At 50.7% G+C, this 13,534-nt stretch overlaps 6 protein-coding genes across 6 annotated transcripts; 1 reads left to right on the top strand and 5 right to left on the bottom strand.

The window, feature by feature from the left end:
• Window positions 1-115: 115 nt before the first annotated feature.
• Window positions 116-1,829, bottom strand: N7525_007095 (cleavage polyadenylation factor subunit CLP1; the record flags this gene model as incomplete). Its single annotated transcript, XM_061213910.1, has 2 exons — window positions 116-1,636; window positions 1,692-1,829. The coding sequence occupies 2 exons, from the start codon at window positions 1,827-1,829 to the stop codon at window positions 116-118; spliced, it is 1,659 nt and encodes a 552-aa protein (XP_061068341.1).
• An 835-nt stretch (window positions 1,830-2,664) lies between these two features.
• Window positions 2,665-4,282, bottom strand: N7525_007094 (KilA-N domain-containing protein; the record flags this gene model as incomplete). The annotated part of the gene is made up of 5 exons (XM_002567622.2): window positions 2,665-2,689; window positions 2,743-3,613; window positions 3,670-3,832; window positions 3,895-4,103; window positions 4,222-4,282. The coding sequence occupies 5 exons, from the start codon at window positions 4,280-4,282 to the stop codon at window positions 2,665-2,667; spliced, it is 1,329 nt and encodes a 442-aa protein (XP_002567668.2).
• Window positions 4,283-5,484: 1,202 nt separating this feature from the next.
• Window positions 5,485-6,228, top strand: N7525_007093 (rho GDP-dissociation inhibitor; the record flags this gene model as incomplete). Its single annotated transcript, XM_002567621.1, has 3 exons — window positions 5,485-5,578; window positions 5,663-6,034; window positions 6,098-6,228. The coding sequence occupies 3 exons, from the start codon at window positions 5,485-5,487 to the stop codon at window positions 6,226-6,228; spliced, it is 597 nt and encodes a 198-aa protein (XP_002567667.1).
• A 342-nt stretch (window positions 6,229-6,570) lies between these two features.
• Window positions 6,571-7,726, bottom strand: N7525_007092 (serine/threonine-protein phosphatase; the record flags this gene model as incomplete). The annotated part of the gene is made up of 3 exons (XM_002567620.1): window positions 6,571-7,292; window positions 7,403-7,636; window positions 7,711-7,726. 3 exons carry the CDS (start codon window positions 7,724-7,726, stop codon window positions 6,571-6,573), a joined length of 972 nt encoding a protein of 323 aa, XP_002567666.1.
• A 954-nt stretch (window positions 7,727-8,680) lies between these two features.
• Window positions 8,681-9,982, bottom strand: N7525_007091 (metal-dependent hydrolase family protein; the record flags this gene model as incomplete). The annotated part of the gene is made up of 1 exon (XM_002567619.1): window positions 8,681-9,982. One exon carries the CDS (start codon window positions 9,980-9,982, stop codon window positions 8,681-8,683), a length of 1,302 nt encoding a protein of 433 aa, XP_002567665.1.
• A 780-nt stretch (window positions 9,983-10,762) lies between these two features.
• N7525_007090 (AP-3 complex subunit beta) lies at window positions 10,763-13,378 on the bottom strand (the record flags this gene model as incomplete). Its single annotated transcript, XM_061213909.1, has 3 exons — window positions 10,763-13,075; window positions 13,138-13,295; window positions 13,366-13,378. The coding sequence occupies 3 exons, from the start codon at window positions 13,376-13,378 to the stop codon at window positions 10,763-10,765; spliced, it is 2,484 nt and encodes an 827-aa protein (XP_061068340.1).
• Between the last annotated feature and the right edge of the window lie 156 nt (window positions 13,379-13,534).

The following is a 13,534-nucleotide window of genomic DNA, read 5'->3' as shown; positions in this document are numbered from 1 at the left end:
CCGATTTGATTGTATGTAAGAACAAGCCACAACCCCATGCTAAGTAAAATGTAAATTGCCAACTCCATATCCGAAGAATAGATGCAAAAATATCTGATGCACGCAAAGAGAACCACTAACCCACCAACCCCACCAACTCCCCAGGCCACCGCTTTGCCCATATGATGGCGCGTGGAGGCATTCTCCCACCAACAGGCGCAAGCACACGGATCTTTCCCTTATCCGCGTCGACGTCGGCGACATACAAGAAGCCCATGATGCTCGCGTCACGGACTTCAGCGGGGGATGCCGTGGCAGGTGCATGGGTGACTGCGAGGAGCGTATTTGCCAGAGCAGAGGGAGCGGGTGGAAGCACTTTCTTCAGCGGGATGCTGCTGCTGCTGCCGGCGTTGGCATTAGGGTTCACATTGTCAGCGGGCTCTGAGAATGAGCCCACGACACCAGGGAGCGGGGCTGCGCGGTCTGGCTCTTGCTTTGTTTCTGAGGCGTAGTCGTCCATGCCGTCGCCGCCAGGGAGGAAAGAGGCGCCTGTTCCCAGCTGGGAGGGGTCGTACTCATCTTCGTCTTCGTCGTCTGCTGAGGAGACGGTGTAGTTGTATACAGGGAGGGAGGCGAAGTCGAGTTGTTGTGCGTGGGGGGAGAGGGTGATGGCGGAAGAGGGTGACAAGGAGGGGATGGGGTTGCCGAAGAAGTAGGAACGGATTTGGGACTCCCGCGTTGCCTTGCGGAAGGCATTGTCGCGGTCAACACAACCACCCGATTTAGAAAGCTTGACGACGGAAATGTGCTCGTCGAAGACAGCGGCTGTTGCACTGGAGCTGGGCTTGTTGTCGTACTGTTTGGCAACGGTGCTGTACAGGCGCTCCGAGCCCAGTACCAGGATTGTTGTGATTGAAAATTCCGTAACAATGTGGTTAATGAGTTCCATAGTGCCGGGCTTATCTGTGCTAAGTATTCCGGGCGTATCGACAATGACTCCTGTTTCGCGCGCGTCCTCATCTTCGGCCATCCGGCCCGTGACAGACAGTGCTAGGCGCGAGACGACTGGTTGGTACACAGTGCCTTCGCCATCCAGCGGGCTTTGCATCGGATAACTGTATACAAGCGGCAGCTTGACAGGCACGGGGCTGGGCCCGGACATGGGACTGCTTCCCCAGCCATCTTCGACATCCAAGATGGTACGGAAGGCAGTCGCGGTCAGTGTGCCAGGGACGCCAAGCATACCCTCCGTAGGATCGAGGTTCACGACCAACGGTTGACGGCCGATCTTCGTCGCATACGCGGTCAAGATCTTAGCCAAACTGGTTTTTCCTGTATTTTCAGGACCCAGGAGGAGCACGCGTGGGCCGTCCTTGCCTATTGACTGGGCTTCTTCGCGCATTGTCTCTAGCGCAAAGTGCACATTCGCATATTCCACCATTGGCGTCTCCTCCGCCGTGTATTCGCTTTGACAACCTCCTGCGCCGTTACCTGCTGTCGATGTGACTCCGTCGGATGTGGTTGATGCCGTCTCAACTGCAGTGATTTCAAGTGCACAGCCATGCCACGTGAAGATTGCCGCCTTTGTGCCCGTGAATGTGTATGTTTGTGATTCGGCAAGCTCTGTGCCGAAGAGTTCGGCGGTTCCATTGAGAAGCTGCACAACTTGGAATCAGAACAAACCCCAGATCATATCGGAGAGTACGACATACCTTTACTTTGATAATATGTCCAAAGGCGACCTCAAACCGCCACTCCGAACCAGGGTTCAGGCTAATCTGTGATGGTGGTGCAGGTACCTGTGACCTCTCCTCCGAGGGCTGCGTTAGCTCGAGACCCGGAAGCGACATATTACCTAGGTACCGGTCAATCTGAGAAGCCTCGGAATATGTGCAGAGGTTGAAAAATGAATAGAAGTAAGTATTGGGATTGTTATCGGCGGAGCTTCAGCATGGATGTTTGCATGTTTGCATTAACGTTTTGCCGTCATTGGCCGGCTGACGTGAATTACCTCTCCAGGGCTACTACCCTGTACTATGACAGACATTGTTCGATATCGCTCGAGTCAAGCTCGAGTCAACGTACATCTGAGCGATAATCAACGTGGCTCCGACATTGACAATGCCTGGTCGTCCAATACTACGCTATGCTCAACCATGAATGGCGTTGGACTCACTTCTGCCTCAACAGTAGCAAAATAGCAAATTATATGTTATAAATTTTTGATATCAGCTGTGCCAAGATTGCATTAAACCAATATACAGGTTATAACCCTACAAAAGACACAAACTGGTAACATCAAAGCACATCACTGTCATTGAGCGAATCGTCCTTGACTACTTGGGAGGCTGCCGCAGGGGCAGTAGAAGGTGGGAGAGGGGAAAAGTTGGTATCAGGAGAGCAAGGGTAAGGGGCATAAAATGAGCTAGGAGGCAATCCAGATAACCAAGTCTGGTACAAAACACAGGGAGAGGGAGGGGGAGGGGAGGGGAAGATATTAGGAAATGGTGTCAATAACAGGCACTGGGCACTCAGGATCGCCGGCGAGGAATATATTTATGATAACGACAAGGGGAATTGGGCATCAGAAGCGAATATTTGGGTAGCTTAGCCGTCGCAAGCGACAGACATGCTGAAAAGAGACCAAAATTTCAAACAGACTGGACTTTGTCAAGCAAAACCTGTTTAGAAAAAGTATGGGATGGAAGCCCTAGATATGATGTTAGCGTTGATTCTGTATCTTCGTAGCACAGGATAACCTACGCAAGGGCAAAGGCGACGGAGACACCGAAGATAGAGCGGTTACGGACACGCTCCTGCTTGAGCTTGTTCTCGAGCACCTTGGCTTTCTTGGCTCGTTGCGAAGCTTCGGCCGCAGTCTCTTCATCCTCATCATCCTCGGCCTTGCGCTTGCTGGTCGTCTTAACAGATGTCGACTCGGCAGTGGCGCCCTCGGCTTGCGCCTTGATAGCTTCTTCCACCATCTCCTTGGCCTGGGCAATCATCTCTTCAGTCTCGGCAGCAGAGGGCACTTCGGGGAGAATCGGCATATCCAAGGAAACACTGGTGTGAGTAGGCTTCGCAGCATCGGTGGCATCGTCAGCCACTGATACCTCGACAGTCTCGTCCTGTTCCTGGATTTCCTGCTTCTTCTTTTCTTTCTTCTTTTCCTTCTTCTTTTCCTCCTTAGTCTCCTCCTTGGTCTCCTCTTCAGGCTCCGCGGTAGCAGATCTCGCTGACTTGCGCACTTTAGTCTTCTTTCCAGGGGATCCGCTTAACGTCACTTCCGCTTCGTCATCCACAGCTCGCAGCTCAGGAATCGCTTCCGCGGCCAGGCCTGAAGCTGTGTCTAATGCCGACTGAAGGCTAGCGTTTGCAGCCGTCGTGGACGGGGTGCTAGTGATATCCTTGGTGACGCGGGTGCTGCGGGGCTTTCGGGGAGACTTCTTGCTCGGAGAAGCCGACCGACCTCTGCGGTTGCGTTGCGACACGGGCGGCTCATCGGAGGGAATTTCGAATTTCGGCGGGGGAGTGATATGCTTCTTTGCGCTGGAGGAACTTTGAACAATGTCGGTTGGGTCCAACAGTGCTCGCACCCAATCGTACATTTGGTATTCCTTGGAAAGCTCAAGGGCTAGGGAGGAAGGTCAGGATTTGTTTGATAGAGGGGACATCCCGGGCAGAACATACCAAATGCGGGCGAGATCCACACATTGCCGGCAACCTCCTCTTCACTGGTGAATTCGCGAGCCTTCAGATACTCGCGCTCTGTCCGTTCTTCCTCGGCCTTGGCCCATGGGAAGGCAATTTTGAACATCCCTGTCGCGCTAACAAAGCCATCTTTACTGCGGCGCTGTAATGACGAAGCCCGAGGTTAATGACCGTTGCTATCCAAAACATATAAAGGGGTCTCACCATCAGGAAGTAACTTTCGGGTTGTTGCTGGGGACTGTGGGAAGGGAAGATCTCGGAGCCCTCGAGGTCCTTTGGTAGCGGAGCACGGAGGTGGGCATACTCGAACACACCCAGGTTCTCTGGCTTGGTCGCGTTTGAGGTGCCAATCTGAGCAGGCTTAACGGAGAGGTTGGTTTGTCCGAGACGACGGCGGGCGAGGAGCTCGTCATCTGTAATGAAGAGTAACACGAAATTGTTAGCGACGGCCTCGAGGCATTAGGGGAGCACGAGGCGGGTAGATAGCCGATGCGCGCGGGTGCGCCATCACGCGCCAGTGTTCGAACTTACAGGAGGGAGCAACCTCAATGGTGATAAGAGGATTGAACTGTTTTGGAAGTGCGCGCGACATGGTGGGGGGAAGTCGAGTGTAGTGGAAAGGAAGATCTTGGTGAAATTGCGGGAGACTTGAGGGAAAGATGCGCCAACGTTGGCCACGTAGCAGGCGCGTCAAGCGACAAAATTCAAAGAATCAAATATCACCACCAACAGATCTTATATCTTGGCAAAAGAGAAGCGCGCGACCAAAATTACGATTGATGACCCAAAAAAAAAAATCAAAAAATCGACAAGATAAAGAAGACAATCAGGAGAGATGAGAAGATGCGAGTCGCGAGTAATTGCGTCGTTCTGAAGCTTGACTTGTTCCGGTAAGGTCCGGTAAGTGGTTGGTCATGTGTGGTATTTAAAGGATTTGGTTGGTCAATCACTCCAATACAGTGTATGTGGTGTCTCCCACTGTATTGTAATTGTTGGCCCCGTGACCTTAACATTCCGGGCCAACACTTTCCTTCTTTGGACTTGATCTTCGTCTTCGTCTTCGTCGTCGTCTTCTTCTTCCTCGACAGTCTTTGTCTTTGTTATATTTCTGTCGTGTTTTGTAGACACTTGCTTACGCATAATGAGTATGGCGGTTTGATTATATACAAGGCCTCCATACCGGATTCAATTGTTTGAAGAAGTTCTCCTTTTTCTCAAGGAGTACATGTAGGCATATATGTTACTTTATATAGTTACTCCCTATATTGTTTACCATAAGTCTGCAAACCTACAATATATAACTATATGTATAACTATATCCTCAACGTGGTCTACTACGTACCTCTCCTCCGTACTCCGTACCCAGTTGCATGATCGTCAAGTCCCCACACCCAGAATTGGGGCATAGTTGGGGTCTACATACTCCGTAGTGTAGAATCCTTCCAATTCTCTACATCTACAATCTAACACAGTTCCAGTTGAAACATTGCATGTCCTAATCCATACAAAGCAATCTATGTAAACAGTCAATATAACCGTGCAGGATCAACGGTGCGTAAACGTGCATACAGAAGTGGAAATCCGAATAGCCTCGCCCCTCTCCCACCGCCTTTCCACCCCCACCAAGGTCTCAGGAGACGCTTCGAGCTTTAGCCCTTTTGATTTTTCTTTATCATTTCGAGTTTTTGAACTTGTTTCTTCTCTTTCCTCACTGTGCATTCCCCCTTTTTTCTCGACTCCTTCCCGAACTCCAATCATTAGTTCCGTGCCCCCCGCCTTCTAAATCTGTAAACAATGGCCGACCACCACGACGACGAGCTCGCTGCCACCACCACCGAGGGTTTCAAGGTCGGAGAGAAGAAGACCCTCGATGAGTACAACCAGCTCGGTATGTTGATTCAATTCCAATTCATTGGCAATATCCAGCCCTCGGTGATTTCCCAGCTAACCATCTTTCTCTCCCCCGCAATAGACAAGGACGATGAAGCTATGAACCGCTGGAAGGCCTCCTTGGGTCTCAACTCCGGTGATCCCATTGCCGATCCCAACGACCCTCGCAAGTGTATCATCAAGTCCTTGGCTCTGCAGGTTGACGGGCGTGAGGATGTTGTTATCGACCTGTCCTCTCCCGGCTCTGTCGACAGCCTTAAGGATAAGCCTTTCAAGATCAAGGAGGGCTCCAAGTTCCACATCAAGGTTACCTTCCAGGTCCACCATGAAGTCCTGAGTGGCCTCAAGTACTTGCAGGTCGTTAAGCGCAAGGGAATCCGGGTTAGCAAGGACGAGGAGATGTTGGGCAGCTACGCACCGAACACCACCTCCAAAGTTGACTACTCCAAAGAATGTGAGTATTTAAACCTAGTTTCATGATTTTAACATCTGGCTTTTGTTAACCATCCCCTTCTAGTCAACGAGGAGGAGGCCCCGTCTGGCATGATCGCCCGTGGTCACTACAACGCCGTCTCCAAGTTCATCGATGACGACCAGAACACTCACCTGCTGTTCGAGTGGTCCTTTGACATTGCCAAGGACTGGTAAACATGGGTTGAGAGCTATCTCGTTAAGTTATTGAGCGGCCGTTTGTTTTCGAAGCGTGATGAGTTTCCTTCTTTGACAATACTGTTAGAGATACGTCCCACTGGGCTGATGCTTTGGATCCCAGTTTTATTGTTTATGCGTCATACTGAGTCTCACTTATTGGTGTATGATATTTTCATTTCAGATGCCAAGTGGCACATCTAGCTGCTTGTGAATGCACAGCTTTATCCCGAACGCCTGTCTAGTGCTAGGGTTTAAAAAAAGGAAATTGAAATACATGAACATTAACATCAAGCAAAACGTTAACAGTAACCAATGGGTATCATGAGAAGATTCAGAGATTCACAAGAAGTAGTCAATCACTGGACTGGAGCCATCCTTGATCTGCTGCTGCTGCTGACCCAGCTGTTCAAGGCGGTGGGCGTCATTTTCTGGTGCAGCGTCAAAAATATTGAAGAATCGCTCGCCAGAGTCGCTCACTTCGAGCACACTAGCCAAGTTTCCACAGCGGTAACAGTAGTTGGGGGCACTCCAGACCGTGCTCAGTCGATCGTCGTAAAGCACCTGGTATCCTTCTTGACAGAGTTGGTGTGCGCGCAGGATGTGGGACATGCTATTCACCTCTAGGAACTTCCGCACAACCTGTGCTCCAAAAGTATATCCAGCTCCACGGGGTGAAAGTGAGAATTCATCACGTTCTGTATCGGGGTCAGACCAGACCAGATCGGCCATGGGACCTTCATGTGGGATCTCTCGGAAACGGTCGATAATTTTGATTTGGTCGATAGAATGGATAGAAGGTGACAAGCCGCCATGTACACAAAATATCTCATCATTAATCACAACGCTCAGTGTCAAAAAGTCGAACATGTCGGTGAAGTAATGCCAGACATTGGCGTTGCCGTATTTGCGGGCACACTCGGTGTAGAAACCGTATGATTGGGTGACGCCGCGTGACTCGTGGTTACCACGGATAAGGTGAACTCGTTGGGGGTATCGTAGCTTGAGACACACTAGGAGTGAGATGGTCTCCACACTAAAAAGACCGCGGTCGACGTAATCGCCTGCCAATTCTCTTATTAGCAAGGTCTCACACCAATAGTGGGTAACAGATCTGTTCAAGCCCGAGGCTTGCTTTCATTCCCGAACAGAGCATTCTCCGGGTGTTACTAACCGAGGAATAGGTAGTTCGTATCGGGACAGAAGCCGCCGATCTTAAATATCTCGATCATATCAAAAAATTGGCCATGGATATCGCCAACCACAGTGACCGGAGCAGCAATATGTACCACATTGCTTTCCTTCATCAAGAGTTCCTTTGCCTTGAGGCAGATCGCCTCGATCACCGAATCCGCGAGCAGCTCTTTTCGGTATAGCCGGGCTATGCACTCGTCGAGATCGATATTCGCTGTGATCCAACAGGTTAGCATAGCCATGGAGATAACCATATCGTGGAATCGAAAAAAAATGCCATGCACATACTCGGTAAACCAGGCATTTTGTCGAGTTGCAGATACTTTGACTTCAAAACAAACCGGCGACAATGACTCCTTCTGGAAATGGTACTTCTTCGTAAAGGACGGAAGAGCTCCCTGTACTTGGCTCCTGTGTCAAGGTGGGCGAGTGCAGAGAGCTAAAGGAAAGTGATATTTGAGAGGACGGGGTCGAGGTCGAGATGGAAGATTAAGACAATAAGAGAGATGTGTGCGTCGATCTAGCAGCAAGCATCCTGAGTGCGGCCGATCCTCGTTTCGAGTGCGGAGGGAGGGCTCTGGAATTGAAGATCGAGGCGACATCAAGGCCGATTTGCGGGATGAGCTCAGGCACACGAACACGGTCAAATTTACACCGCCTTTGTTCCTGGGCGCCTGGATTATAAGGCCACACTTAGCCAACTGGCTAGCTAACTAACTAGTTAACTAGTTAACTAACTTACACTCCTAGTTAGTTACCTATATAACTATGCATTGTAGGTACCTGCAATGTCTGTTCGACGAAAAATATACGGCAGTATCGCTCAATTATCAAGACTTGCCAACACCTGCCAGAACCGCGCAGAGACTACAAGACCAGAATTTATATAGTATCCAACGAGCGCCCTGTCGCCATAACTCATGATGAATAGCCCCAGCTTTTTGTATATCTAGGCTTCAGTTGGAATGGTATGCAGTTAGTGGAAATATTAGAGATAAATACCCCGAGTAGAGACAATATTTTTGGTATTAATGGCGATATAAAGTCCGCCGGCAGCAGCTCTTCAACTTGGATTCCGTATTGGTGAAGGGCATGATGAAACCATGACTTCGAGAAACAGTGTAGAACAATCGGCCAACGTCATATCTCCAAGCACATAACTATGGAAAGATACAAGTTTCTTTAGTGTTTTTGGGCGGACGGGAAGCGCCCCGCCCCGATCCCGGACAGGATTAGCCCATTTTCATAGATCGAAGTCTCAAAGATCTACCTTGACTTTGTCCCACCGAGAAGTGGCAACCCTCCCATCCTTAACCACAGTCAGAAGGTGCTCCTCCACTCGATCCAGGATAGTGATATCCTCCAACGGATTTTCCTTCAAGATCAAAAGATCCGCCACAAATCCCTCATGAATCTGACCCAACCTATGTTCCTGCATAACAAGACGAGCAGCATTGACAGTAGCACTGCGCAGAATCTGCAATGGAGTCAAAACCGAACTGCGAACCGAGAACTCCCTGTTTTGAGCGAAATGCATCGGACTAAGAAGATCAGTCCCAAAGCAGACGGTCACGCCCGCATCGACAGCCATCTTCATTGTCTCCAATCCCTTCTCAAGAACCTCCTCATTCTTAGCAGCGCCATCAGCAGACAGGAAGTTCATTTCCTTGGACATGACATGCGTAATGAGCGTTGGGGTCAAGAAAACATCCATCTCAGCCATCATCTTCGCCGTCTCGAGGTCAATAAGATTCCCATGCTCGATACCGCGCACCCCGAGCTTGATAGCCTGCTGAATCGCCGCCGGCGTGTAGCTATGACTCGTGACGTATGTACCCGCGTTCCGCGCAACAGTGACAATGGCCCTAATTTCCTCATCTGAGAACTGCACATGTTCAATACGGTCCGTGGGGCTGGCAACACCGCCGCCGCCCATGATCTTGATAAAGTCCGCTCCCTGGCGCAGCTCCTCGCGTGCATACCTGTAGCACTCCGCAGGGCCGTCGACAATCCTGCTGATTCCAGAGATTGATCCGGTGCAGCAGAGCTGGGTGTCGTGGGACCCGCGCAAGTCGCCGTGTCCACCGGTTTGGGAGAGTGCGTGTCCACAGATGAAGAGACGAGGGCCTGGAATCACACCGTCCTCGACGGCTTCCTTGATTGCGAGGCATGCGCCGCCACAATCCCGGATGGAAGTGAAGCCGCGGTCTAGCATGGACTTCAGCACGTATGGTTGCCTCAGGAGACTGACTCGCTCGCTCATCTCTTTGTAGGCTCGTAGATCGGCTTCGCCGGGGACGACTGCGACGTGGACATGGCAATCGATCAGGCCCGGGCACAGGTATTTTCCGCTCAGGTCGATCACATTTTCTTCGGAGAGATCATCTGTGGTTGTAGATGAGCCATCTGTGAAGATTTGGATTATCTTGCCTTCTGCGATTTGGACTGTAGCATTCGGGATCAATTTCCCCTCGGCTGGGTCAACAACGGTCGCGTTCACAAAGACCAAGTTTCTTTGAGGTTTGAGTTTCCAGGGGTTGATGACTTGGGAGATATGCATGTTTGCAGTATGTATCTTGCTAGTTTTATTTCAGGGCGTGTGCAGACAATCCCTATTCGACTAGACAACCATTCTCTCAGGTAGTAATGATAACACTGTAGGTATAAGTATGAGAGCACAGATCCCACCTTTTATCTTGCAACCCGGGGAGACCGAGGAGACCTGGTCTTTATGTAGAACCGACGTCCCGCCTCCGCTGTTTTGATGTCAACCGGTTCTGCGCTGAATTCACCGGGTTGTCTATTAAAGTGATTTACTTGCCCACATTGAAATTGGCTGGTCTAACCGATCCAACCAGTTAAAAGCAACGAAAGGACAACATGCAGCGACCGGCTTCTTGGGCAATCAAGCTCACTGGCCGCTGCTTGGCATTCTCGGGATTCTCCCGTGTTGTTAACAAAAGATCCTTTACCTATATGTAAACAGCTCAAGGTATGTATCGCAATCCGCCGGCAATTACTGAATCCGCAAGTTACTAGACTCTCAGGGGTAGGTATGTGCAGTGAGCTTCTCATTGAGTATGTAGACCGATGGTAAGAAGAGGCCGAAGAGTGAGAGTGAAAAATGGAAAAGACGGTCTAAGTGCTTACAGAAACCGGGAAACTGCAGCCTATCCCTATATATCCGCTGTGGGATGAAGTCTGTTTAACAACTCTCTACCTAGGTAAGTGACTATATTCTAGAAATATCATTCAACTTCATTTCTTATACTTTCAAGATGCCCAAATAGGTTGTTCAATCAAATCAGCATCTATAAATGTGACCATAATTTGAACAAGTCTAACCAAGCAACTGCTGTGCCTCTTTATGGACAGCTTCGGTTTCAGAATCGGTCTCTTCTTCAGACTCATCATCTTCCTCCTCCGAGCTAGACTCTTCTTCCGAGTCCGTCTCCTCTTCCTCGGAATCTGTTTCAGACTCTGTCTCAGTTTCTTCCTCTTCCTCTTCTAGCCATTGATCGAGAGTCTTCTTCCCAGCTGGGTCCAAAGGCATAGCCGGACCGTTTCGGCCCCGGCTTGAGATAGAAGTGGTTTTGTGTTCACGAAGTGCTTTATCAAGGCGGTCACCTGCCGTCATGGAGGTGGTGTTGCTGGATGTGTCTGGTTTCACATCTTCGGTGCGAAGACTGGGGTCGGGTTCTTGGCCTAGCTCAACCCAATCTGGGAGATTCGTGTAGCCTCGAAGTCCGTGGTAGCCAGCGTCGGAGCCGACGACGAGAGTTGCGGAGCCGATGAGCAGGTCTTTGCGTGTCTCGGATGGGCTGGGGGCGTGAGGTACCGGCTTTGGTGCCAGGAGAAGGAGGTTGGCAAGTTGAGTGGAAGAAGGTGTTTCCAATAGGCTCTTGTAGAGACGTGCCCGATCACGTAGGTCATAGGATGTGTCATAGCGTGCAAGAAGGAGGATATACCTCCATAATAACGTAATACGGTCTTCGGTCGCTTCTTCTGTTTCCTTCGTTTCAGCGCCGTCATTTTCCCGGCGGCTCTCCTCTCCCTCCTCAGTTCGCTTGGCGTCTTGCGATTCCTCATTCCCGTTGTCAGACCATTCGTTCTGAAACTCTTGTTGGGGCTTGGCAGGGGCTTCGGGGAATGATAACGATGCAAGTTGTTCTGACTGTTGTTTTGGTGGATTCTGCAAGAGATGATGTAAATACACCTTAGCACCGAGAAGAACAATCTGCTGTTTGACAATCTCCATCTCATCGGCAAATCCTTTGATCAATATGCGGAGGACATCAGGCGCGATATTGTTCTCTGGGTCAATCCCAGCGAACTCGCCAACCAGCCAGATAATGGTGGCTCTAGCGTCTGGATGGGTTGTTGACCCCAGGTGCTTGACGAGCTGGAGAACAGTCTGTTTATGTGAGGATGGGTCTTGTTGGATCAAGTGACGAATGACAGTCAGTGACTCTGATACGAGGTTGCCATCTGGACTAGATATCTGGCCGAGAAGGATCCGTAGGCACATGCCTGCGGTACTCGTATCCCCTTGCGCGCAACGCCCAATGGCTCGTACACTCTCTCTTACCAACTCGGGATCTGTGCCTTTAGAGAAGTGCTCTAGCTCGCTGATGATGACCCCCTTCCAATGTTTTCCGCAATGCGGGAACAAGATGGTTAGGACTTCCAGTTTGAGGCGCCAGATATGCGGCGGGTCGTTGGCGTGGACAAGGAAATGGGCCGTGTATTTCGCAAAAGGCTTGGGAACCCTTAGAGCAACGGCAACAATGTTGTACAGAGCGATGAGTTGCATGTCCTGCGGGGTCCGTAAAAGAGCCACAAGGGGGCCAACTGCTGATGCTATATATTCTGATGGAGCAAGGTAAAGGAAGCAACGGACAACGCTGACGATGACAGCGGAGTTTCGGCTCTGCAGTAGAACCTTGCAGGCTCGGAGTAGAAGCTCAATATCAGGATCCATTACCGGTACTTCGTACTCTTCAGCATCATCCTGGGCCTCCTGTTGCTGCTTTTCATCGTCGTAGAATGCCTCCGGGGCTGCGCGCTTGACCTTCTGAGTTCGTTGAGGGAAACATTTTCGCGCATAAAACGTCAACAGGCGCAACGTTGCCAGCTGGCCCCATTCATCCATGTCAACCAGCTTCTTGACTAAGCTACGATAGTTCTTGTGGACTAGACCAATCTCATCCGGACACAGATCCAATAATGCCGCGACTGCAGGGCCGACGACGAAGTATTGAGAATCACCCAAGAGGGTCTCAAGATACCCCATCAGTTGTGGCAGCGTGTTCGGGTCTAGACGATAACACTTTGGAATAGCCAAAGCTGCCGCTTTGCGCACGTGTGGACTCATATCCCCACATCCTCTCTTGATGGCGAGCGACACAATCTGGCTGATCACCGGAACCCGGATTCCTGACATAGTCCGAAGCGCCATTGTTCGAACCTGTGGGCTTGAATCGGTCAGCGATTTCTGGATCGCGTTGATGGACAGTAGTGCCAGATCCGGCTCCGCCTCCGCATGATGAACCAAGTAGATGTAAACCAATTTCTTGACTTCAAGGTTGGCGCTGGCTACATTCTTGACAACTGCTGAAAAGAAAGTAAGGGAGGGTTCGGACCGGTACATCAACTATAACAGCAAATTAAGTCAGCCATTGCGTTTTCCATAGTCCTTGCTCACGGTCCCCGTACCGAGATGACCCTCCGCATTCCATCCAGGACCTCCCGCTCATGGCGACTGTCAAGGAGCTTCTTGATGTGCGCGGGGCTGTAAGTCCGCGAAGAATAGTCCGTTCCTGAAGTCCGATTGATAGCAGCGGACTGGGCAGCTTCTAATGTGAGCTCTCGAGCTATGCGCACAGTGACGTTGCTCGGTCAGTTCAGGCCAAATAGAGCAGATTGCAACCCAACCCGACATACCTGTTTCCAGCATCGAGGATATCCTGGAAATTGTTTCCATCTTTCCAGTCTCCGAGCGCCCAGTCCAAGGGCTTTGGGTGAGTCGAAGGAAATGGGTGAGAGGTGAGGGGAGGAAAGGCGGAGCAGCTCCGCGGAAGTGGATGATGTCGGAGTTCAGCTCTTCGCCCGC

This window comes from Penicillium rubens, assembly GCF_028828025.1.
Source record: "Penicillium rubens strain IBT 27055 chromosome Unknown utg000003l_segment0_segment0, whole genome shotgun sequence".
Lineage (NCBI taxonomy): Eukaryota > Fungi > Ascomycota > Eurotiomycetes > Eurotiales > Aspergillaceae > Penicillium > Penicillium rubens.
The sequence above is the reverse complement of the archived record's forward strand: the minus strand, read 5'-3'. Positions and strand labels throughout refer to the sequence as shown.